Raw genomic sequence first — 26,706 nt, forward strand, 5'->3', positions numbered from 1 at the left:
GGTTTGCAGGTTTTGCATCTGTTGTTCTGGCCTGGTCTGTCACTTTGAGTTGGTTTGTCCTAGTCTGTGGGAGCTTCCTGCTGATGATTAGCTTGGCAAAGTTGGGGGGTTGTTTGAAGACCAGAAATAGGGGTTCAGGAAAGATTTCTTTCAGGATATGGTCCCTCAAGTATGGGCTGCAATAGTTTGATGATACTGTCAGGCTCACGAACATAGATGCCAACCTCAGGGCACACTGCCAGAAACAAAGGCACAAACCTCAGACTGTTTTTTGTTCTATCTTACCACCTGGCAAGTCTGCCTTTTTGATAGATGGTCCCTTACACCATCTATCACAGCAATATTCAATATGCAGTGATGTTGTAGCCATGTTGGTCCCGGAATATTAGAGAGACAAGGTGGGTGAGGTAACATCTTTTATTAGACCAATTTCTGTTCGTGAAAGACAAGCTTTCAAGCTTACACAGAGCTCTTCTTCCAGTCTGGGAAACTTATTCAGGGCTTATCTTCATGTTCACTTTAGTGAAGACGCTACTATGCTGTCAGTGGAGCTTCTTCTGTTGCCACAGTGCTGTTTACATGGGGGTGGGGGGTTGAGTCAGTATAACTAAGCTGCTCAGGAGTGTGGATTGTTCACACTCCTGAATGACATAGTTATACCGATATAGGTCTATAGTGTAGACATAGCCTGAGTCACTGCTAAAGTTTGTTTAGCATATGTAGTTAACACATGTTTCAAGGGACCTTTCAAGGTGAAGTGGACAGTTTAATTACCTTCCCCCCAGTCATAGGGAGGAAAGGGCAGGGTGGAAGAAGCTGAGGGGGGGTTGTTATTGGCTATAGGTTGTTGTAATAAGCCATAATAAATCCAATCTCTGTTCAATCCATGATTTTTAGTGTCTAGCAAAGTTATGAGTTTAAGCTCCCAGGCTTGTCTTTTGAAAGTGTTGTGCAGGTTTCCTTTGAGGATGAGGATTGATATCTAAGCATCTTGGGGATCCCTTGTTTATGCGTAGAAGTATTGCCATCTCCAAATTCCAAGCAGCATAATGTTACAGAATCTTTGGGTCAGGGATTTTTATTCCCTTCCCCCAGAGTTCAAACTGTGATGAGATGAGGGTTTGTACACGTCCCCTCTTCATGGGCGTGAGGGAAGCAATCAACAAAGTCTTCTGTCTGCTGATGTTCCACAATGGTCTGTCTGGTGTCTATAGGTCTTCTTTTGTTGGACAGGAGACTGCACCTCTTGCGGTAAACTAGTATTTCAGACTCAGTAATGCTTTTCCTCTGACTGGGTGGGTGGGGTCTTCCAGCTTCATAGCACACATTTTTATACTTACAAAGCAAACACTTAAATATTACCTTATAACATGGGATACAGATATTGTAAGTGAGACTAATGCATCCAGCAACTCACAAGCATTTCATGAAGTCCAAACACCAAATATAGTGCTATAAATCTAATACCTATTTTAACAACACTAACACACAGGTGAGCCACACTGGTTTTCAGCCATTCTTTGTTAGTCTTCAGTGAGACTTAGAGGCCTTGGCATGAAATGGCACCTGCGTCTGCTAGCATAACAGATACCTTATATGTGTTTTGATGTTGGGTGACAGGTGATAACTAGGAGTGTGCAGTCAGTGGGGTTTGTTTTCTGCACTGAAGCAGATTCTTTGGGGATATTTGGGTGGCTCATTCTATGATGAGATCTGTTTCTCTGGTGGTGTGTCCTTGTTTGATGAAGGCTGCTTTAAGTTTGTTTAGGTATGTATCCTGGACTTTTTCTTCAGAGAATTTCTGTGGTATCTCAGTGCCTGGCTGTAGATAACAGATTTCTTAGAGTGTCTAGGGTGGTTACTGGATCTGTATAGGTAGATGTGGTGATCTGTGGATTTCTTGCATATAGTGGTCTGTAGTATTCCATTGTTAAAGCTGATGGAGGTGTCCAGAAACTTGATACTGGTGTGGAGGTGTTCTAAAGAGAGTTTGATGGATGGGAAGTGGTCGTTGAAGTTGTGGTGAAAATTTATGAGGGAGTTTGGGTTGCTTGTCCAGAGGATGAAAATATCATTGATGGATGTGTGTTGCATTTGTCCAGAAATTCTTCCTCAAGGTGGCCCAAGGAGAGGTTGGCATACTGGGAAGTGATCCTGGAACCCATGATTGTTCCCATGGTTTGGACAAAATGTTGTTGTTAAATGTAAAGTTGTTTTGAGTGAGGAGGAAATGGAAGAGTTTGGCAATGAGCTTTGTCCATTGTCTTGTAGATATCTGAGGCAAGCAGCAATGCCGACATGATGAGGGATGTTGGTGTTCAGGGAGGTGACATTCATGATGGCAAGGATGGTGTTCTGAGGGAGGTTGTTAATGTTGTGGAGTTTCTGGAGGAAGCTGGTTGTGTCCTGGAGGAAACTGGTCCTTTGGGGTGGTGAGTGGTTTCAGGATTGTTTCTAAGACCCAGTATTCCTTCAGTAACAGTGCTGTTGCCTGATATAAGGGTCTGCAACGGTCCTTTGTTTATCTTGAGAGGCATGTAGAAGATCCTTGGGGTGGGTTTGTGGGGGTTGAGGTTGTAGAGTTTCTCTTATCTATGTGCACTTTCTCCTAATGGGATGAAGCTCCAAAATAATCCTGCTTTGGTTAGGATTTTTTGTACTGTCATAGTTGTGTGATTTCAGAGATCCGCATTGATATACTTACATAACAATGTAGATGGGGGGTTGATCTTAAAATGAAGGTGGAGGGATTGATTTTGCACATGTCAGCTTTGCTAACAATCTTTGGTGGGCTCCCAGAATTTTATTACCAAGTGGAAAAAAAAATCAAGAATAAATTTTATTAGAGATTTTATTATTTTTAATTCTTTACTTTTATTGTATTTAAATTCTACAGATATAAATAATGCAGTCATGAAGACATTTTTTGCTCAGTATCATTGGACATTTGCTTGTTTTCCATCAAGCACATATTAGCTTGTCAAATCTGAAAAACCCACCAAGGACAAAGGAAACTGAATCTTCCTGCTTACTCGTTGTAGCTCATGCAACAATTTTATTTTGGAAATAAACCTCTTTCTCAAGAAATGAAGGGAAGGATGCTTGATGCACAGTGAGAAAGACTGGATATTTTGCATGTGAATGAAAGGTCTCTCTAGCTGTACTATGAAAAGACTGATGCTAGGGCAATGTTCCAGGGATTTTTCAATAATTCCAATTTTTGTTGGTTCTGCTATTTGTAAAGTACTGTATATTGTTTCTAACACAGCTGGAGGCCTGGCAACTTGTAAAAGCTGCTGATGGTGAAGATGAGCTTGCCGTACTCCCAGTATCTGTCCATTATGTGATGATCTGTTTTACTTCTTGTAGGCATGTTCTCCAGGATTTTACAGACTGCCTTCTAGATCATCTGGCAGGAGACCTGGCCCAACCCTGGGCACCTGTGCCACATGTCAGTGCCATGGACATAGTAATATTTGTGACCCTGAAACCTCTATATGTCAGGTATAAATCGTAGGCTCTTCCTAACCCAGCGTGCTATGTTCTTCTAAAATTAATCTGCTGTGTGCCAAAATTGAAAATCTGGAGGACATATTTTAATTTCTTGCTTTAAAAAGAGGACATTTTCAAGGTTGCTGGACCAAAAAAATTAACCTATCTTCAGAGTTTTCCCAGAATGACCTTCCTGAATTAGGGATTCCAGTCATGTAATGTATTTTTTCTCCTCCAAACTATTGCTTGTTGAAGCAGGAAACCTATTGAAGAAGGTGCTCCTCTCGAGGCTGGAGATACAACAGAACCTGGGGAATGGAGATAAAAGGGGCTGGGTCAAAGCGCCTAGGGAAATAACAGCAATGGACTGGAGTAAGAAGTATGTACCTGCTGTTTATAGGGTTCCTGGGTGGAATCCAGAGTAGTGAGCAGGCCCGGCTTTCCTTGCCAGCCACAGGTAAAGGGGCATAAACCCCAAGCAGGGGACAGGCCTAATTTGGGAGCTTGAACAGAAGGGGTTTATTTGAATTTTCTGAGTGGACCACAGGGCCAAACCACTGAAGACCCATCAAGGTCAGCCAGCAGCATGCAGGAGGCACCAAGGGTGAGAAAAGGACTATGACACTGCACTTTGCTTCTTGGAGGCTCTCCAGAGGTGATTGTCCCATTACACCTGTAAGCCCAATATGCAACTCACTGTTTGTTTCACAATAAACAACATGCTATTCTGATAGACAATAATGTGCCTGCATTGGTGACACATTAAGATGGAGTGTTAGTTGTTTCTCCAACTTTGACAGCTGGAGCAAAGAAAGAAAGGGAAAGATAGATGAACAGGATGGGAAACTGCAGGAATACATGTGGCTAATTGCAGGCCTCCATTCCTCCTCCATGTAAACCCGTATGTAACACCCACAGCATGTCTTCTGGAGAGTCTCAAAGAAGGCAGCTCCAGTGAGAACTGCATCAGAGACAATAATGAAGAACTCATTCCGGGAAAAAGATCCCTTGTGTCTAAGAATGTTTGACTCCCTTGGGCTAGGAACAAAATACAGTCTACTTTCTTTCTCCCTCCTTTCTCACAGAACTGCAGGCACAACACCGCTGGCGATCATTGTGAGAGGTGCGCAGTTGGATTCTATGGGAATGTCCGAGGATCTCCACAGGACTGCCATCCTTGCGCGTGTCCTCTGACCATTCCCAGCAACAAGTAAGCCTGTGGCATTAAGCTGCCTCTTCTAGCCAATAATAACATTGTCTCGGTTTCACTCAGTGTCCTTAGTCAGCTGTACACCGTATAAGTGCATGCTAAAAAGTGTCCAATCCACTTTCGCTAATTGATCTTGCTGAAAGAGTCAGGGACTGCTCCCTTGCTAATTAGTGATGAATAAATTAATAATGGGTGCAAAATGCAATGCTCTACAGATAATGAATGTGTGTTACAAAAGATTTCTCGTAAGTGAAGCTAGAGTAGAGCTCAAGTACAGTGTACCCACGAGGGAATTGTAAATAGTCTTTTGCTCATATATTGTGTTGGTATAAATGTATTACAGTGCCTTTCTCTTTCTGCTGTGCAATTTATTGATTCCTTATTTAATGTTACATGAGTTTTAGGCAATTTGTGAAGGACAGAATAGTTTATTCGCAATGCAGTTATTGCAGTATACACTTTATTGGTTGCTTTATGCTAATGAACCTTCCCACCTCCCTCTCTCCTTGTTTCCCACAAATGATACTTGAGATTTGTTTGTTATTGTGATGGGAGGCCCTAGGTGCCATCAGGAGTCATTCTTTGTTGCCTCTATAAGAGGTTTCTGGCACATGATCTTTCTTTTGAAAGGCTGAGGGCGTACAGCTTTCTCCAAAGCCACATTCTGTGTTCTTTCTCACTGATTGACTTTTAGGATGTGCTAATAAGTACTCTGGTCAGTACACTTCCTTTTTGAGATGTCATCTTCTGTCTTCATCATTTTATAATTTTGGGGATGGTTTTGGTTTTTTGGATAGGAATGGCTCCTATTTCCATCCTCAATACCCAAGATTTCATTGATCTTTCATGTGAAGCAAATGGCATCAAGAATTCTTTCAGAGTTATAGGTGCTGAGTCTAGATCAACCAAAGCTATTACTTAAGGATGATTCAAGATGTTCCCTTTTCCGCAGGAAATTGCTATGCAACCTCCATAGCTATTCAAAGTCTTATCAGCCCAGCCAACGAAAGACTTGAATGCAGCTTGAATCCAGGTTTCTTCTGTAGCAGTGCAGAGCTTTAACCCCCCGGGACATGGTCCACTTGCCTTATTTATAACAGAAAATGTTTTTTTGTATTGATTAGTTCAACCTTAGATTTGATAACTGCCAGCCTGATTATATTTGTTCCACTTTCTTGCTACAAGCTCTTTGAGATAATATTAGTGCAGGGGAATCAGATTCAGCCACTCTATTGTAGCCCCATAATAAAACTGCAGACATATAGGTGAAATACACACGAGCTGGTAATTGGATGACACAGATTGACATGAGAACATTTTTTGAAGAAATAGAATTTAATTATTTTTAAAGTTTGACAAGAACACAACTAAGTTTAAGGCTTTAAGTTTTTAAAGATGTTTTTGTTCTTCTGCACAATCAGCATTCAGCTTCAAATATGATGAGCTGAAAAACTGGAGGGAGTAAGTTGCTTATGGGTATGTGGATCTATTTTTATGCAGTTGAAAATGTGTTGGATAATGAGTTTGTGAGTAGTAGATCAATTTATTTACATTTTATGCAAAAGTGTAATTTTTATTACTCATTCAAGCACTATTGATTTAATGCATTATAAGGATGCTGACTGCAGTATACCAAATGGGGGAGTTCTGGGTCACCACCACCTCAGTGCTTTTTCAGCATTAATCTGGTTTGGCATTTCCCTGCACAAATACTTGGATACATTTTGTAGCACTGCACCATTTTAATGCTTAGCTTAGCCACCACCACCCCTCTTTTTTTTTTTAAACTGTGAGTACAGGATCCTGACTTACTAATATCCCAATAGTACGCTACTATACACATATTTCACCGGTACACACTATACTCACCAATTTACCATATGCATATGGCATAGCGAACAGAACTCATTACATTCTGCATCTAAAATACACACATTCACTGCTTGAGCTAAAAGAAATTATTCTTTCATTAGGGTAGTATTAGGGCAAGAATGTGTGATCATCACAAACAATTTTGCCAAAGTCTTTAATGACCTCTTCCTAGTCAAAGCTCAGAACCAGTATTCCATCCCCATGCTCCTTGGTCTGTTAGCCATCTTTGACATCATCAACCATGCTTCTCTTGAAATCATATCCTCCCTTGGCTTCTGTTACTCTGTCCTATCCTGATTTTACTCCTCCCTCTCTGATTGCTCCTTCAGAGTGTCTTCAAGAGGTTCTGCCTCATCATGCTCTGTCCTGGGTCCCCTTCTGTTCTCCCTCTATACCATACCTCTGGGTATTCTCATCCGCAAACAAAAAATCAGCTGTCACCTCTCTGCTGATAACTCACTGATCTACCTCTCTACTCCAGACCTGTCTCCTTCCGTCTCAACTGAAATCTCATCCTCTCTCTAACATCTCCTTGTGGATGTCTAGCTGTCAGCTCAAACTCAACATGGCTAAAACAGAGCTCATAGTCTACCCCTCACCTCCGAAGGCCTTCTCCCAGCACCACCATTCTGTCTGTCTCTTAGGCCGAAACCTTGGCATCAATCACCCATGAAGACAAGCCCTAAGATAATGGCCTTTCCTATCCATGCACACAACTAAAACTCTTGTTCATCTCATGTCTTGATTACTGCAACATCCTTTTCTCTGACAAACATAGTTTTGTCCTGCTCATATCTATTCAAAAATGTTCCTGCAAAGATAGTTTTCCTAGCCATTCACTTTGACCATGTCAACTCTATTCTTTGCATCCCTCCATGGGCTCCTTTTCTCTGTCACACCAAACTTAAACTACTCATCTTCACTCTTAAGGCCTTACATGGCCTCTCCACATGCTGCCTATCATCTCTCACCCGTTAGCAAGATGTCAACCCCCACCTCCAAATCAGCTCATGACGTCAGTCTCCATTACCCGCTATTTAAATTTTCAAACAAGCACCTTTGTGCTTTCTCCCTTGCTGCCACTCATGCTTGGGAGGCAGTCCCTGTAAACAGTCTCAAAGCTACCTCCTTATACGCCTTCAAAACCCTCCTTCAAACTTTCCTTTGCCATGATGCCTACTAAAAACTTGACAATAGTTAGGCTGCTGGCTACTCCTGGGGGAATTCTGCATCACTGCACGTGTGCAGAATTCATGTCCTCCACAGATTTATTTGTTTCTCCACAGAAAAATGACTTCTGATGGGGAAGAAAAGGGAAGCTGGAAGAGTGTTCACCCATCCCTCCCCAGCAGCACAGGCAGATTGTTTCAGGTTCCCGGAGCAGCTAGTAGAGAAATAAATCACTGCTGGGAAGGGAGGGGGACTGGGCAGTCATACGTGTGAGAGAGACATTCTGACCCTCTTACTCACAATTCTGGCATGCTCGGCTTGGAGGGACAGGTCTTTGGGGTGTTTCTGAGGAGGTAGGCATGGTGCAGGCTCTGTCCCCTTCAGCAGAGCAGAATGTAGCAGCCTGCCCACTTGGTCAGTTGTTGCCATTGTTCTTAGTGAATTCCCCCAGAAGTATAAAACAGAGGTAAAAGTTTTAAGTCTCCTTCACATTGCCAGAGTGGTATAAAGGGACAGTATGGCCTTATAAATGCTTATGGTGCTTTAGTGATTAGAACTCATTTAAATTTTTGGACTGAATAAGTATGATCCATGAACAGTTTGCTACTGACCTGTCTGGTGATGGTCAGTAACCAATGTAAATTGTGAGTTTGATTCCCCAGCCCTCCCTTGCTCTTCAGTTGCCTGTGATGTAACACTGAGCATATGGCTGCATATATTACTTGACTAATAACTAGAAATTAAGGGTCAAACCTAGCTACATTACTATTTGGGATTTGGGGATTTCCTCTAATGCTCCTCGCTCCCATTCTCCAGCCATTGTATTGTAGTTTAAAAAAATTACCTAAGTAATTTAAACCAGTGTGATTATATTGACCATCCACAGGCATGGCTGCCTGCAGTTCCTAGTGGCTGTGGTTTGCCAGAAGACGGAGCATCTTTTTGTTCTGTTTGTACAGCACCTAGCACAGTGGTGTCCTGGTCCACAACTTGAAATCCTAGGCATTATGGTAATAATAATAATAAATAATAATCAGAAGAAGAAGAAGTAACACTTCAGCAGCTCTGATTCTATCCATTAGAGAGCAGAGGCACCCATACACACCACTAGGCACTACATTACAAAACAAGGATCAGAGGACATGGAAATCAGCAAAGTGTGGCTGAGGTGGGAAAATTTACTGTTGCTGGAAAAATAGCAGAATTTTTCCCTTCGCTGCTCACCCTTTGACACCATTCACATCACAGCTAGGGACTTATAGAAGAATTATTATCACTGATGAGTATCTCTCCACTAGATGCACATAGTAGGTACATAGTGGGCAAGAAATTCCTGATATTAACATTGAAGAGCAGACTCTATTACTGGCCTTGTACAGCTGCTTAGAGTGAGATGGCATATAAATGGAGTACAGTAGAAATGACTTTTTATTCTTTTTTCCCCCCTGGTTTAGCTTTAGCCCTTCTTGTGTTGCGGAAGGTCTCAGTGATTACCGGTGTACCGCTTGCCCACCTGGATATGAAGGCCAGTACTGTGAAAGGTATGGTAATTGTGTGGTCTGAGATAGAGAGAGAGAATTAGATAGAAAGGGAACAATATAGAAAGAGGCATAATGCCTTTCAATGAATGTCAGTAAACAACTCAGCATCTTCTAAATATGCTTATTTTGATAAGTTATTTCCTCTTCTATGTATGGTTTAAAACCTGGATTTATCAAGTAGTTTTTCAATTTCTATTGTAAATTGACAGTGGATAAACTCATTATTATTAATGCTAAAATTCTATTGGCTTAGTTCAGGGGTCAGCAACCTTTCAGAAGTGGTGTGCCAAGTCTTCATTTATTCACTCTAATTTAAGGTTTCATATGCTAGTAATACATTTTAACGTTTTTAGAAGGTCTCTTTCTATAAGTCTATAATATATAACTAAACTATTGTTGTATGTAAAGTTAAATAAAGTTTTTAAAATGTTTAAGAAGCTTCATTTAAAATTAAATTAAAATGCAGAGCCTCCCAGACTGGTGGCCAAGACCCAGGCAGTGTGAATGCCACTGAAAATCAACTCGCGTGCCGCCTTTGGCACATGTGCCATAGGTTGCCTACCCCTGGCTTAGTCTTTTTTAACTCCATGTTCTTTTTCATTGTACTCCAAGATCTAAAGAAAATGATATATTTATCTAAAATTATGTAATATATATATAAATTGTCCTGATCTCATTCTAAAATTCCCTTTTTCGCTGTTAGTGAAGCCTTCTTGACCTTGACCACAAAGAAGAAATTTACAGTTAGATTTATTAATAACCAGAGAGACTGCAGTTGTTCTACCCATAACAACAAATGGCTGCATAACACAGTATGAATAAGATGATCACAGTTAGCAGGAGATTATTAGTACAAATTTCACTTTTAAACACAACAGCCAGGTGGTCTCTTGGGGAGAATTTGGAAGTCTCTTGGTAAAAGGTAGATCATGGAGGGAGATTTCAAGTCAGTCTGTTGTAGAGTTTTACCTTTGATGGGGCTTGAGTATCTGCAAAATTTTCACAGAGCATTAGACCTTGGCACCACTTTTGCCCAACCCTGCTGCCCTGATTGAAACCCACATATTGATTACAGAATTGTGTCTATAATTAGTTGGTCAGGCAGTATGCAAATTTTTTCCTTACATAAATATATATTTGTTCATAGAGTGCCAAAAAAAACTCCGAAACTCAAAACCTGTGCTTTTGGGCACTCAACTAGGTGTAGTCTTGGCAACTGCGGTCAAGATAAATATAATACATTATGCATTCTTAAGAGGCCAAATCTGTGTTCATATTTATAATGTCTAGATGTTCCCCTGGCTTCTCCGGTGACCCAAGAACTCCAGGAGGGTCCTGCCAAGAATGTGAGTGTGATCCGTACGGTTCACTGCCTATCCCCTGTGACGCTGTCACCGGACAGTGCACCTGCAAACCTGAATCCACAGGGTGGACTTGTGCAGGCTGCAAGCACCAGCATGTGCGTGATGGCATGGAGTGCATTTGTACGTATACTGACATTACCTTGGGGGTTAGGGGGTGTTCATGATGGTTTGTGTTGCATCTCCAGAGCTGAATCTTGCTGTGGTACCAGTCGATTCTGTAGCTGTTTTGGTTTGTTTTTCTGAAAATATCCACCACACTTCTCATTTCCCTAGCCTCAAGCTGCTCGGAAAATCTTCAGTACAGTTTAATAGCATAATTGAAAATCCACAACAAGGCTCTGAAGGACTTCTTTTAGTCAGTTTCAAAGTTTGCAGTTTTGCCAAAGGTTGGGGATGCTACTGTGACAGATTAAAGATCTGGGTTTATTGAATATTTTAGTATGCTCCTAAATGTTTAATCATCAGCTCCACTGCTTTTTGCCATGAATCATACATAGACTCTGAAAACTATTCATCAAGGCTTATAGAAAGCCTTGGACATGCTGGTTCACAACCTCCTGTTGAAATCGAGAAGATAGAAGAAGTCAGAGTACAATCTATTCAGGAACAAAGAATGTCTTTTGTTTAAAAGATAAAATGAATAGCCAATCCAGCCCAAAACACCATTGAGTTACATTATACAAAACTCATACTTTTTGCCCTTGCTTTCAGTTTTTATGTGTTACATTGTCTTCTCTTTTATTATTTTTTGGAATTTGGTTTCCATGAAATTGGATATTATGTTTGTTCTGAGCTCAGAGTTTCATTTTTCTATGATAATTCCTTATGTATTATCAAACGCACGTAAAAATCAGGTTGCAGAACATATTCTTGGACACTTAGTCAGTCATGAACTGACATAAGGCATTTTCTTTAAAAAAGAAAATGAATAGGAACTAATTTAATTGTGATTATTTTCCCCCTCCAGGCCTTCACATCATTGTTCCATTTAAAACAGAATACAGATAGGGATCCAATAAGCCCTGGTATATAAGATTTTTATTCTGTACATACTTGAATATATTGGCAGGGCACAATGAACTGGTTTTAATGTTTTATCTGAATTTTATCTTATTATTGAATTTTAATTGAAGCTTTTTTCATTTTGTGATTATCTTTTCATGTGAGGCTCATGTAACACCAGAGCAGATAGGCACCATAAAACTCAGATTTATTTCCATGTTGGGTAAAATCCTGGAGTACTCATTTAATCATTACCATTAAACCAGCTAATATGTAATCAGGACAAATTGTAACCGTCCAACACAAACAATGCAAAATAGCCTAAAATTGACATGGAATAATGTAACAGCTCCTATCCATCAAGAGCTAAGTATGTCTTTCAAATAGTGGAGTCCTGTTTTAAGTATACTAGGCATAACGGGTCTGATGCTGTCAGGTGCAGAACATTGCAGTCATTTGGGCTTTCAGCATCTCTCAGGAAGTGCTCAGAATCTGGCAGGATGAGATTTATAAGTGTGCATACAGTGCTGGCTCTGTTGAAAGTAGTACTCCCACTGCACAAGGGCCAACATTGTCTTGTCAGTGAACAGAGAGCTAGGTGGGAAACTTCAGTAAGTGCTGAAAAAGGACACTACACTCTCTGTATAAGTCTGTTAATATCTTCATATATTAGAGAGAATGATAGACAGACCCAATATACCCCAATGTTATAAGGCTTGGTTCTCTGTTGTCCTGCACCTTGTCTTTTCATTTACATCGATGTAATGTGAGAGTAAAGTGCATGTAAAATGCTACCAAATCACAATGGCAGTGTTCTACACCCTCTCTTCAGTGTTGTCAATGACAGCACAAGGTACAGGGCAATGGACCATCAAGCCATGCTGTATACAGCTACTTACCTATAAAACATTGACCGCATTTTCCAGTGTGGCATTTAAAGTAAGCCATCTAAAGCCATAGGTAGGTCCCTAAACAGCAGAAGCCTAATTTTCAGATGTGCTGAACATCCAAAACTCCCAGTTAAGTCAATGATAATTTGTAAAATACAATACACTGTATTCATACAATACTAAGGAAAAATAAGTCTGTGGTTATTGTGTTACTTATTAGTAATATAGGCAAAATTGTCAGAGCAGCCTCAATTCAGCTTGTTTTTTTGTGTGTATGCAAATGACTTGCATATATACAAAACAACATTAGAACTGAGTTTGCATGTGCAAATGGGTTTTAACATTTGCACACACAAAGCTCAAAATTGCATGTAGAAGTGCCAACCTGCAAATGTAAAAATAGAGGTATTTTCTCTAATATGTTTGAATATGTGACCCTCATTATTCCTAGTTGTGCATCAGAGGAGATTAGTATTGAATAATATAAATCAGATATCACTCTACTCCCCATTTCCACAGGTCTGCCTGCTCCAGTGGCAGGTTGCCTATTCCCCAACCATAGTGGAAACCCCAGGTAGCCTAGAAACAATGTAGCCAGCTCTATGCTTCTCCCTCCTAGCCCATCGAGGGCATTCTAGGGGCATAACAGACACAAGAAGTATTGGTGATACATTGCTGATCTCCACTGATCACCAGCTGTCAAAGGGCCCACCATGAGCCATTGCAGAGAGGCATCATTTAGAGAAGCTCTGAGGCTTTGTCCTCCTCCCCAAGTCCACAGCTGTACCAAGTTTAGGTCTGGTGCAGCTGAGGATTTGGCCCCTTTATGTTGTTATCCTTCAGCTTGCGTGTATAAAACATTTTTTTTTCAGAAAATGCAATAAAACTCTTATGGCTAACCACTTTCAACTGTCATAAAACCATAATAATATTGATTAAGTAACTAATAGTGACTAAAATAGAGCAAATTAATGCCCCATAAGGAATATTATATACATTCAGTATTTCAAACAAACGATATATGAGTATTCACCTGGATATTTTTCTTCCCTTCAATAATTTCATTTTAAATATTGGTGCATTGGTGATAATTGTGATTTAAAATCCTAAGTTATTAGATGGTTTAAAAATGGTTTAGCTTAATGCAAATATACATACACACACATAAAAGTAATATACATTTAAAGCATAGTCCTGTTAAACTATTAACACTTTGGTCTATCATATTTAATATTTGTCCATTGATTTTGGATCATTAACACCAAATGATTTCTACTAATTAATTTTTTGGAAGCTAAACTAAACATCTTAATGGTGGAACAATTTAAAGTGACTAGGCAAAAAACAGACAACAGAGAGGTGTGCATTTGTATTTAAATAATCATATTTTTGACTGAACATAAAATTTATTTATTTACAATATAGTGTCATCTTGTCTAGCAACTATTTCATAACATCATTTTTGTTGCTTAGTAGCTGGCATTTTTGTCTGTGTTGTTTTGTAATAATTATATTTTAGAGAGCCACAGGCAGAATGGAAAAAAGGGGATTTTTTAAAAACATACAATTGCTGTACAAAGGGAAGAATTTGTTTACAGTCACACAATAACAGAAAGATAATTACATGTGGATAGCATAGACACATGGAATAAAGCTCCTTATTACACTTCCAGAGCAAAACAATGTTAGGTCCAGTCTGATGAGCAGGTAGAGCAATGATGAGAAAAATTATATCCAAAAATAAATTTCTTCTGAGAAGTTCAATAGTCAAAATATGCTTCTGAATTCATTCTAAGCTATTTTTTTATTTTTAAATGAGTAATTTTGGCACTAATATCATTGCCCCCAATTGATTGGTTCCAGCTGAAACCATCAGATTTTCAATAATTCCTGGGAGTGAAGAGTTTGTATGCTCAGTGTCATGCTGAGGAGGCCTCCATACTAATTAATATACATGATCTTTGAAATTTGTGTTCTCAGGTAGTCCAGTTCTAATGTCTTATTGTCCCCTTTTTGTTCAAACAAACAGTAGCCTTCATAACCAATTAGAAAATTAGCAACAGAGCTTATTTTTAATGATGCTGGGAACAAATTGTTTAATTTTAAATATGAAAAATTTCCCCCCAGATTTTCTCTAATTGCTCACATATATTAGTTTTCATTTGTAATAATTTACTCTGCTTAGGCACCCCTATGATGTTAAATAATAAAAATATCTATGCATTTTTCACCACTATAAAATGTCACCATTGACTGACAGCTACCACAGCCCGGTGTCAGAGATACAAGCAACACAATATCCTACTTGTAATAGACATTAGTTATGGTATCTTGGGTATGGGGGTGTAAAAGCTGACCTTTTGACAGTGACCACTGTATTTCAGAAATATGTACTTCTCTGTTGGAGTTAAAAAGGGATGGTCGCAATCCTTTATGCCCATGAGTAACTCAGTGTATGGGTGTTGTCTTTTTGCAGCTCTCTGCCCTTTCACCTGCATTAGTTGGTTTTGGGCATAAAAACTTAAAATTGTGCACATGGCCACAATATGTAACTCGGAGTTCCTAAAGTTCTCACGCTTGTCCTCCCACTCCCTTTCTCCTCCAATATGGCTTGAGCCAAAGCCTACTGAAGTCAATGAAAATATTTCCATTCATTTCAATCAGATTTGGACTAAGTCTATAGTCTGTTGTATCTTATCTTAAATAAGATCCTGATCCTGCAAAGACTTAGACATGCTTAACTTTACGCTCTGTGAGTAGTTCTAGAGACTTCAACTGGACTGCCCAGAATGCATAAAATCATGAGTGAGTCATTGGAGAATTAGGGCTTTAGACTGTAAACTCATCTGGACAGGAGCTAAGACTTTGTGTGTTTGCACAGTGGCTAGCACAATCCTGATTGGCCCCAATCCTGATAAGAGCTTCTAGGCTTTGCTGTAATACCCATAAAAATAATAAAATAATAATTCACTTATTAAGCACTTTTCAGGGGATCAATTATATGTACAAATCAGACTCATCTGTAAAAGTTTAGTCACAATATTTTGAGATCTGCAGCAATATTTAAACAACAAATCCTTATCCTCAAATATATGCTGCCAACATGGTACTAATGTGCAAACAAGAACTTAAATGAAAGGATGAAAAATGAAAGGGAAAAAATGTATGACAAATGGAGAAGCTGGAAAAGGTATTTAATTATATAGAATTTTGTTTATTTAATGTAACCCTGTGAAAAGAGATGGACATTGCGCTACGCCATGTAGACAACAAATCTGCACTCTACTACTGGAGAGAGAAAATTTGGGTAAATGTCCTGCCATCAGCCCAGCAAATCCCAAATTCCCCAGCAATGGTGTAGCATCGTCAGCAGCTGGAATTGCAATCCTGTGTGAGGAGGATGCTTTTTTTCTTTACAAAATGGCAGACTCCGTGTGGCGTCTTCACATGTATGGCTCATGTGAAGTCACGCTGTGCAGAGGACAGCATTTTGTAGAGCAAAATACCATCCTGCATGCTTTCTGGGGTGGCACAAAGCAATAAGTCTGAAAATGGGGTTATGAAAGCAAAAAGTTTGAGAACCACTGCACCAGCTTCTGCATGTTTAAATCTTGCTAGCTACTGAGTCTCAGCCATCTGCAACAAATGGGGGATTATGAACAGTGGAGAATAGAAATGAACCTGAGCCATTAAATTTTGACCCAGATCTGGGTCTGAGTTTTCCCAAAATTTGGAGACATAGAGATCACAGGTGAAATCCTACCTCCAATGAGGTTAATGGGAGAAGTCCAAATACATTAAATGAAACCAAGATTTTACTTCTTTTTCTGTAATGAAAAAGGGGTAGAGATTATATAAGATTGATTAGTTTAGTGAGTGCTCTGCACAATCAAGAAAAACACTTGGGATTGATTCCAGGTTCACCCTCCCACTCTCTTTACTGGCAGTGCCTGGGATTGCAGAAAGAGGAGTAGATAGTAGTCAACATTAAAAAAATCAATAATTATCAGAGGTTGCCATATAGTGATATCAGAGATTCCATGGATTTCCCTTATACTTAAACTGGGAAATAACTGTGTAATATGATGTGTTGGCACTTGGTTGATGATGATAATATTTAAGACAAAATTCTGGGTTCAGTTATACAATGCCAATTTCAGCCATAATATTTTGCTCTCTTTTGTCATGCAGAACTTACACTGATGTGAATGGGTTTTCTGCACACGTAGGGAGAGTGGTATATTAGACTTGAGGTTTTTGTAGTACTAAGAACAAAATTGTGCTCCCAGATACTGGGTTTGCCTTGCTCTGGAGCATTCACTTTTACAAAAAAGTATCAGCATCTATCACCTCAGGAGTGAATCCGTCTCTGCCCTACTCATCCAGAAAAAAACGTTAAAAGATATAGCGCTGATAATGATTCAAAACACTTGAACTTACAGTGGTTTTACTACAGTGTTTTGGATCATTATTAGAATATTCCATGTGGGTATTTTTGCAATGGAAATTCCATGTCATATGAGGGCTTGAAAGTTAAGAAAGGGAAAATAAACAGAGGAAAATGAGAGCTCTTGTGAGATCTTTATGCCATACAAAGGAATTCCAGAAAAAGGAAGACTTGATGGAGAGCCTTTAAAATATGATCTGATCTGTGTGTATTGAAAAAAAATCTGATTCCTTTATAATTATCTTTTGCTTTTTTACTTAAAATAGGTAAGTGAGTAGATGTCTGTAAAACATATATATCTTCAAGTGTCATTTATTATGAGATCAGTGTTTTGTGAAACCATTTTTCTTTGGCATACATGCTTTCTGAGATGCTTTTCACTAGGAGGTAAATCAGAATATTTACAGTACATATTATGCATGAGAGATTGTGGTGAAAACTAAAAATACAATATTTTGTATTAATTGCCAGCCAAAAAGATTGTAATAGTAACGGCATGATTTGCCCCTTACACTTGTGCACTGTTATAAGGATCTGAATTTAAAGTTGCATTTGTTAATATTAGACAGTGATTTATGCTGACAGTTTTATAGATAAAGCTTTGGAAACATTTAGTCATATAAAATACATTCATACTTTTGAAATATTTGCTATTGCTCAAGTACATTCAGACTGTGTATTGGAGTAACTGTCTCTTCTCCTCAGCTGTGGTCCCGACTTGATGTAGTTCATCTTTTCAGCCCAATTATCAAGCAAGAGGTGTTAATTCATATCGCTTGCTCACAGAAAACTTATCAAATGACAGCTGTTTATTCATTGAGAATACTTCATTTTATAAGCTATTCAAATTTTTCCTGTTACGGTAAATTAAGTTTGGTTTTGACTTGCAACCCATTTTAATTTCTAGTCTCTTCAAAAATATTGAGGGCAATAAGAAATTTCTTATTGTCTTATGTAATATGCAGAATAAAATAAATCAGAATAAAATAAAATATCCCTAAAAAAATTCCCACACTTTAAAAGAACACTGTATTTCTCTTAGGCAATGGATTTACACCCTCCAAAATGGCTATCAGATCTGTGTGTCTTCTTGACCAATTAGGAGACAGATGTTGGTATATAGAACACATAGCTTGCTGTAAAACATGCCTTTAGCTGATGGAAATATGTTTTCTGTCTCTAAACACACAGATGACAAGAGGTGGGTCAGTAATAAGCTTTCTGACATGCAGGCAGAAACCAAAATATAAGAGCCTTCACTAGAATAATTATAATGCACTTCATCTCAAGCAACAAACTATTGAGAAGTAGGGTGAACAATTAAATGAAGAAAGTATCAGAGGGGTAGCCGGGTTAGTCTGGATCTGTAAAAGCAGCAAAGAGTCCAGTGGCACCTTATAGACTAACAGACGTATTGGAGCATGAGCTTTCGTGGGTGAATACCCACTTGGGCAATACATCTGTTAGTCTACAAGGTGCCACAGGACGCTTTGCTGTAAGGTGCCACAGAACTCTTTGCTGCTTTTAAATGAAGAAAGGAACTCATCAAATAACAATCTCTATCCTCCTTCCAGTGTGGCTAGCCTACATACTTCTTGCTGCACTAAACCAACATCCATTTTCTGTCATGCCTCTCCAAGTAGCTCCTTGGTGTATTAAACCAGTATCCATTCTTCTTTCTACATCCACAATTGGACCAGCCCCCTGCTTCACAATTCCAGTGGCCTCACCTGATTTAGAATGAGGGAACATTCTGATGACTGTGACTGAATATTATGAAAAGCAGAGGAGATTTAATCTACACGGAACAATAGATTTCAGATGAAACTGTCATTCTGCATTGAAAATCATCTACCAAACATCCTATTTTTACAAAGATGCACATTTTGCTTAATGATTTCCTACCCATTAGGCAGCTTAAAAGGGTGTTGTTGAGTGAGATAATTACATCCTTGTAAAATTTTAGGCACAGCCCTCTGTGTCTCTTGGCATCCCCAGTGTATTCATTGTTTCACAATTACTCCACCTTCCGAAGTGCTGTATAGCTTTACTGAACCTATGTAACACGTTTGTGCATGATGATGAGAGACTCGTACTCCTAGAGAGGCATACCCATAATTTTCTGTTTACAAGGTGAATAATTTTCTGTCTACAGGGTGAATAACATTAGACTATAAGGTTAATTGAGCTTCTTTTAATGGATGATATAGTACTGGGGAGAAAAGATTCAAACGCCTTTAAGGCATATGCAGTACACAACAGTCAAATAAATTATAATCTGAATAATGAAATGAGGTAGAGGAAAGCACAAAATAATGGGAAGTGATCAGCATTTTCATACTGACCCTTTTTGCAATCTGCATTGCAGTTTAACTTGCTTGACCATGGTGCTGTGTGTGGTGTAACTATAAAGTACATAAATGACATGAATTCAAGAGGTTTGCATCTATTCAAATACATGGCAGCACAATCCATAGTTCTTTTCTTTTAGTGCTCTTTAGATTTGCTGAATTACCTGCCTGCTTTCTCGAGACTTCCGCTAAATTGCTCGCCTAAATTAGGATTTTGTACAGGCTAGTCTATAATGTGTAATTTTTTCCCTCTTTATCCCAGGTAAGACTACGAATTTAACTTTGTAGGTTTTATATCATGCTGTCCCATTATCAAGTTCTAGGCAATATTCCCTAGTTATTGTTTTCATATTTTTTTCTAGTACCAGACATTTGTTGGGTTTAATTATCTGAGACTGGTGGCATTATTGTTCACAGAATTGTAAGTGTACTGTAAAAGATTTCTGACTCAAACATCTGCCTTAAATGCTTAGCAGGAATAAATATGCTTTACTATCTCTGTCCTTCCCACAGTTTGTGATGATGAATGCATAGGACTCCTTCTAAGAGACTTGGATCGACTAAACCAGATGACTCTGAGTGTCAACTTCAGTGGCCCGCTGCCTCCTCCATATAAAATGCTGTATGGCTTTGAGAACACAACACAGGAATTAAAGGTATATGCACAGCACACATACATCAATCCAAGGATTCAGTGCAAACATGTATACATTTGCCTGTACACATAACCACAGCTAGAGAGAGGGAAAAAGAAAAATTAAAGGTTTAATTACTTCAAACTTGTCACAGTTGGTAAATAGTTATTAAAATTATGTATTTTGACTTATGCTAATAAGTAAATCATGCAGTAGTAATCTATGTTTGTTCACTTGGATGGAAGGAAATATATGGCACGCACAGAAACAATGAAAAGAAATTCTAGTAAAAATTAATAGTATTCTTGTTAACAGTCCATAGAGCAGTTACATTGTAGTGAGTGCACTGTATACTCTACCACATGCATATATTTTATATCCCACATTAAAAGATTTAAAGCTGTCAGGACCTCTGAGTAAACAGTTTTGAATGAGTGTGACATTAGTCATTAATGTCAAAAAAGGAGTTGCATCTGCAATGAGAAGAAAGCTTTGATGTTTCTTCCCTCCATTATTTCTGAAGCCCTGAAATCCATGATATGCTTTTCCCCCCTCAGCATTTGCTATCACCTCAGCGAGCACCAGAGAGACTCCTTCAGGTGGCACAAAAAAACCTGGATACCCTCGTGACAGAGATGGACGAGCTACTGACAAGGGTAAGTCTGTAGCATTCTGAGGTAAAGGTAGAGGTTGTTCGAAGGGTTGCTTCTAAGTGACAGACAAAATTCTTTTTGAAGATGAATTAAACATGAAGGAATGGCTGAATTATAAATCACTTTTCACTCCCAAAGTGCCAGTTTCAAATCGTTCCCCACCCCTCCCCGATATCTTTTTTTTGGGGGGCAGTATGTTGAGATGTGTTCTTTTCACAAACATATAATGTAAGCAGAAGCAGGTACTCAGCAAGAATGAAAGGATTTGAAAAAGATAGTGCTAAACAAAAGAGAGCCATTATTGTGGCAAATATGAACAAGTCTCAAAAGAGTTGCTGCTAGAAGTTATTTTACAAAACCAACAGGTTAAGCTTCCAGATTATCACAGACTGACTCCTGTGGCTGGAACCTGTCTTTGGAAAATAGAGTCCTTCAGCAAGTGAGTTAGTAGATTTCTCTCATTTCCCCTTGCATTGAAGTGTTCCTCTTGAATAGTCTTTGGATTTTTGCAGAATCATGTAACACATAACACACATAATAAATGGAAGGAAAGGGAGGTTGATGGTAATGAATATAAATCAGAAGTTAGGAATTGTAGGAAATTGATAAGGGAAGCAAAGGGAATGGATAAAAGGAGAAATCTATGGCCAGCCAAGTTAGGGACAATAAGGAGGAGTTTTTAAAATATATTAAGCACAAAAGGAATCCTGACAATGGAATTTGGTCCATTACTAGATGGAAATGGTAAAATTATCTATCATAATACAGAAATGGTAGAAATGTTCAATAAATATTTCAGTTCTGTATTTGAAGGAAAAGAGATGATATAGTCTTAGTGTATGGTTATGATAACATTCTTCCCATTCCACTAGTATCTCTGGAGGATATAAAACAGATTATACTAAAGTTAGATATTTTTAAAGCAGCAGGTCTAGATGACTTGCATCCAAGAGTTTTAAAAGAGCTGGCAGAATTGCTCACTGGACCTTTAATATTGATTTTCAATAAGTCTTGGAGCACTGGGAAAATTCTGCCAGACTGGAAGAAAGCTAATGTTGTGCCAATTTTTAAAAAGGGTAAATGGAATGACATGGGTAATTATAGGCTCGTCAGCATGATATCAATCCTAGGCAAAATAATGGAGCAGCTCATATAGGATTCAATTAATAAAGAATTAAAGGAGGGTAATGTTATTAATGAAATCAACATGAATTTATGAAAAACAGATACTGTCAAATGAACTTGATATCTTTTTTTGATGAGATCACAAATTTGGTTAATAAAGGTAATAATTTTGATGTAATATACTTAGACTTCGGTATGGCATTCAATGATATTGCATAACATTTTGATTAAAAAACCAGAACGATATAAAATTAACATGGTACACAGTAAATGGATTCAAAATTTGCTGACAAGTGTCCAGGTGTAATTGTAAATGGAGAACCATCATCAATCTTGCGTGGGATCCTGCAGGGATCAGTTCTGGGCCATACACTATTTAACATTTTTATCAATGGCCTGAAAGAAAACATAAAATCATCACTGATAGCATTTGCAGATGACACAAAAGTTGGAGGATTGTTAAATAATGAAGAGAGTAGCTCACTGATTCAGAGCTATCTGGATCACTTTGTATTATGGGGTGCAAGCAAAAATAAGTGTTTTAATATGGCTAAATGTAAATATATTCATCTAGGGATAAAGATTATGTAGGCCATAACTACGTGATGGGAGACTCTATCATGGGAAGCAGTGATCTGAGAAAGAAATGGTGTTTGCAGTGGAGCTGAACATGAGCTCCCAGTGTGACACAGTAGTCAAAAAAGCTAATGTGATCAGGAGATGCATAAAGAGGAGAATTTTGAGTAGCAGTAAAGAAATTATTTTACCTCTGTATTTGGCACTGGGGTAACCGCTGCTGGAAGTATATAGGTTTGATTACAGTCTATAAGTATCTACATGGAGAACAAATATGTATTATTGGGCTCATTGGTCTAGCAGAGAAAGGCATAACATGATCCAAGGGCTTGGAAGTTGAAGCTAGACAAATTCAGACAGGAAATAAGGTGAACGTTTTAAATGGGAGCAATTAACCACTGGAAGAAGTTACCAAGGGTTGAGATGGATTCTCCATCAATGACAATTTTTAAATCAAGAGTGGATGTTTTTCTAAAAGATCTGGTCTAGGAATTATTTTGGGGAAGTTCTATGGACTGTTACGCAGGAGGACAGACTACTTGATCACAGTGGTCCCTTCTGGCCTCAGAGTCTATGAATCCCTTTTCAGAGGGGAAGCCATGTTAGTTTTTATCAGCCAAAACAATGAGGAGTCCTTGTGGCACCTTAGAGACTAACAAATTTATTTTGGCATAAGCTTTTGTGGGCTTATAACCCACTTCATCAGATGCACGGAGTGGAAAATACAGTAGGCAGGTATAAATATACAGCACATGAAAAGATGAGAGTTGCTTACCGAGTTGAGTGAATGTGGCCTATTCCCAACAGTTGACAAAGTGGGTGAGTATCAACAGAGGGAAAATTATTTTTTTGTAGTGACCCAGCCACTCCCAGTCTTTATTCAGGCCTAATTTGATGGTGTCAAGACAACAGATCGTGTGATGTGGTCTGAATGAAACCTGGAGGCATGTAGGTACGTCTAGCGGTCAGTAGGTTTCCAGTATAGGGTGGTGTAATTCTTTATGAATCCCTTAAAAGCATAATTTTCTCTTTCAAATCCCCTGGGCCTGAATATTTCAGAGAAATAACACACACATTTGTGGGATTGCCTCTCACACATGGGTACCACAGGTTCACTCAGTCTTCACGATGGAGTTTTAAAGTGCCCAGGAGATCTCAGACATATTATAGAAAAGGTTTTGCTGTTTATGCATTTTGGTTTGCCTGTTTTAAATAGTCACATGATCTGTTTGTTGTGGTTGTTCATTTCTCATTAAGCTGTACAACAAGTGGTTCTCAATTTACCATTGTGGGCCACATATGCAGCTCTCTGTGTGTCATGTGGGCTGCATCCACACAAGATATGTATTACCTGTATGGCCCTGAGAATGTAACATTGGCCGCAGCTGTGTGCTGATTGGGCTGCAAGCGAGCTGCAGGTTGAGAACCACTGCTATAGAGCACTGTGCTATAAAGCTGCTCTCAGAACTGAGAGTTGTTTCCATTCCCAGTTAAAAAGCAAGACAGAGAAATTTCTGATTTAAAATCAAATCTACTTATCACAAAGAGTCAATTATTGGGGCTATCAAAATGGCAATCGCATTTACAGTGATAAATCAAATAATTTTTAAACCACCTTTATTTTGAGAAGGTGAGGGTCTCTGGATGTCACTTCTATGTGCTAGTTATTCTTTTTATTAGGAAAGCTTTTATTTCAGATTAGAGCTTCAGTGCAGAGATTGGAATATTGTTAGATCATCAGGGAGAGTCTGAAAGGAAAATAATATAAAGTGTGCCACCTAATGGTTGAGAATTCTGAGAAGAGGAATTGATGTCAGCAGTGCTGAAGTTCAAGTATTTGATGGAACATTAATGTAAAGGACTGGCAGACCTGGAGAGATGATATTCAGCAAAGTAGTTGAATTGCTTCTCTGGACATTAATTAACACACACACACACGACACTGAGAGTTGTATTGCTAACATCAACTGCTGAGTACGTACCTGAAATTTTAAAAGTTCCATGTAATTTTAAAAAGTGACAAAAGGGACAATAAAGTGGCACTTTATAGACTAACAGACATATTGGAGCATAAGCTTTCATGGTTGAATACCCACTTTGTCAGACGCATGGGTATTCAACCCTTTCCATCAGCTCATTCTTTTCTCCCCACTCTGTCTCTCTATTTGACTTTATTCTCCCTCACCCACATTTCCATTCATTCATTTCTTCCAGTCCACCCTCACTGAGACTCAGGTGGTGCATTGGGGACTACACTTGTAAGAGCTGAGCTTCCCAGGGAGAATGTCAGAAAACCTCTTCACTCATACCTTACCCTGCAAATCAGGATGTCCCTATGTCCATCCATGACAGCCTCCACAACTCAGAAAACCCTGTTACTGGATCTGGAAAAGTAGGCGGCCGAGGCAACTTTGGCTGGGGCTGTAGGTAGGAGAAAGTGCTTGAAGAGGGGGTCCAAAACCTGCCTCTGTGCAGCCAATCTGAATTAGCTAAATATATGTCTACATTGCATGTTCACTCCACCTGAAGCATGTGTTCGGTAGAAGCTCTTGGTGGAGCTATTTCCCTGGTGGCATGCAGCAAGGTGGAAGCAGCACCACAGTAGGAGTCCCTTCAGTCGGAGAAGATGGTATTAGAAGATCCTATCACACAGAGGGAGAAGTAGAGCTGAACACAGATGCTAATATTTGTATGGATTTTAGATTTGGCAGAAAGAGATCCAAATGCAATGGAGAATAAAGATTATATATATGGAAGTGTGCCACCTGGGAACCCTAGCCACACAAGATGCTTGTAAGGACCACAGGACTTAAAAACATTCCCTCTTCCTGAATTTCCATGGGATAGAACCTTGTGTCTAAAATTCTATAACATTTGAACCCTCCCCCCAACCCTGTTTAAAAACTCATTCATTGATATCGCTCTACCACCTTCCTCTAGTTCTTATCTGGATGGCTTTGGTACTTTCTCAGAAAGGAGTTTGAGATGTAACTTTCAACATAAGCAGTGTTTTCTTCAGTTGAAGCCTGCCCCTGTAGATATGGGGAATTCCAGTGAACTCAATACATGGAAAATAGTTAGCACTTTATTTACAAACAACAATACCTGATTGTCTATGTTATGGTGAGACAGCATCTGAGTGATGCTATCTATTGTTTAATTTGGTTTGTAGAGTTGAAGTTAGGCCAAAAAAGAGAAAAAATAAAGTGAAAAATGTATTTTCCAGTAGAGCAAATTATGGTTGAATACAATAAGCATTCAGTGGAGCTGAATGTGTTTAAAGAGGTAAGGGAATGGTCACAGAGGGGACATGGAAACTATTGAAAAACAGATTAATGTGTGCCAAAATGTAATACATGCCATATGGCAATAAATAGTGAAAGTAAAAAAAGGCCAATCTGAATTAATATGAATGTGAAAAAAGTAATCAAGGATAAGAGAGGCATACGCAAGTTATAAAACATCATTTGTAGTGAAGGACTAGAACATTATAGAACAAAGTGAAACTCATGTAAAATTCTAGGAAAATCAAAGACAGAGAATAAAAGGATGATTGCTGAAGATGTGATGATAAATAATAGGACAATTCTCAAATACAAGGAACAAAATGACATCAGAAATGCCATGCTGGATTAGACCAGTAGTCCATCAAGATAAGGCATATCCAACAATCACCCATACTGGATGCCCTGTATAATTTACCAAGCCAGTTCTGCCTCTGAGGCATATTTTAAAGGTTTGATCATCCAGTAACATAGGCATAGCTTGCATAGAAATGATGAGCCCATGTTCTTTTAATGGTCAGGGTAAGAAGGAAAGACTGGTGCTTCTACTCACCTCTACCATTTTTAATGTAAATTACCTATGTTGTAATGGCAGGTCAGTATAATAGATTGAAATCATCCATGGATTTTATTTCAAGGACAAATTTGGCCATTTATGCTTCAAGTACCATAAATTATTACATTTCTTGGATTTTTAATGCCATTTCTGTGCAGTGACAAGTACTGTATTCAGCTTTCCTGAGCAGATTTAGGGATTCCTGAGCGAGATCTAATGTGATAAGTAAGGATTCACACACAGCCGGCTTGGACAAGATTCAAAGTTTTAAAGTGTCATTAATTTCCCTGGACTAGATTACTGCAGTGCTTGTTTGGATCTGAGAAAAGGGTTTGCATAGCTGTAGCCAGAGAAAATGTAAGCTTGTTCCAAATCACATAGATCTTTCAACCCTTTCCAAGGAACTGGAGAGAGCATGATGCCCTGTTGCCAGGGACGTTCCTTCTGAGCAATCAGATTCCTACACAAACAGCTTATATTCCTCCATGAAATAGTGTTTACACTCAATATATGAACTGTTTGGAAGAAATGGTCAGAT

General features: G+C 38.8%; 1 protein-coding gene across 1 annotated transcript in view; it reads left to right on the forward strand.

The window, feature by feature from the left end:
* LAMA2 (laminin subunit alpha 2) overlaps window positions 1-26,706 on the forward strand; it is a 377,975-nt gene that overhangs the window by 240,194 nt on the left and 111,075 nt on the right. The window contains exons 31-36 of the mRNA XM_030558337.1: window positions 3,370-3,504; window positions 4,578-4,702; window positions 9,199-9,285; window positions 10,576-10,631; window positions 19,853-19,995; window positions 20,532-20,630. Coding sequence (XP_030414197.1) covers window positions 3,370-3,504; window positions 4,578-4,702; window positions 9,199-9,285; window positions 10,576-10,631; window positions 19,853-19,995; window positions 20,532-20,630 — 645 coding nt within the window. The remainder of the gene's footprint in view (window positions 1-3,369; window positions 3,505-4,577; window positions 4,703-9,198; window positions 9,286-10,575; window positions 10,632-19,852; window positions 19,996-20,531; window positions 20,631-26,706) is intronic.

This window comes from Gopherus evgoodei, chromosome 3 (assembly GCF_007399415.2).
Source record: "Gopherus evgoodei ecotype Sinaloan lineage chromosome 3, rGopEvg1_v1.p, whole genome shotgun sequence".
NCBI lineage: Eukaryota > Metazoa > Chordata > Testudines > Testudinidae > Gopherus > Gopherus evgoodei.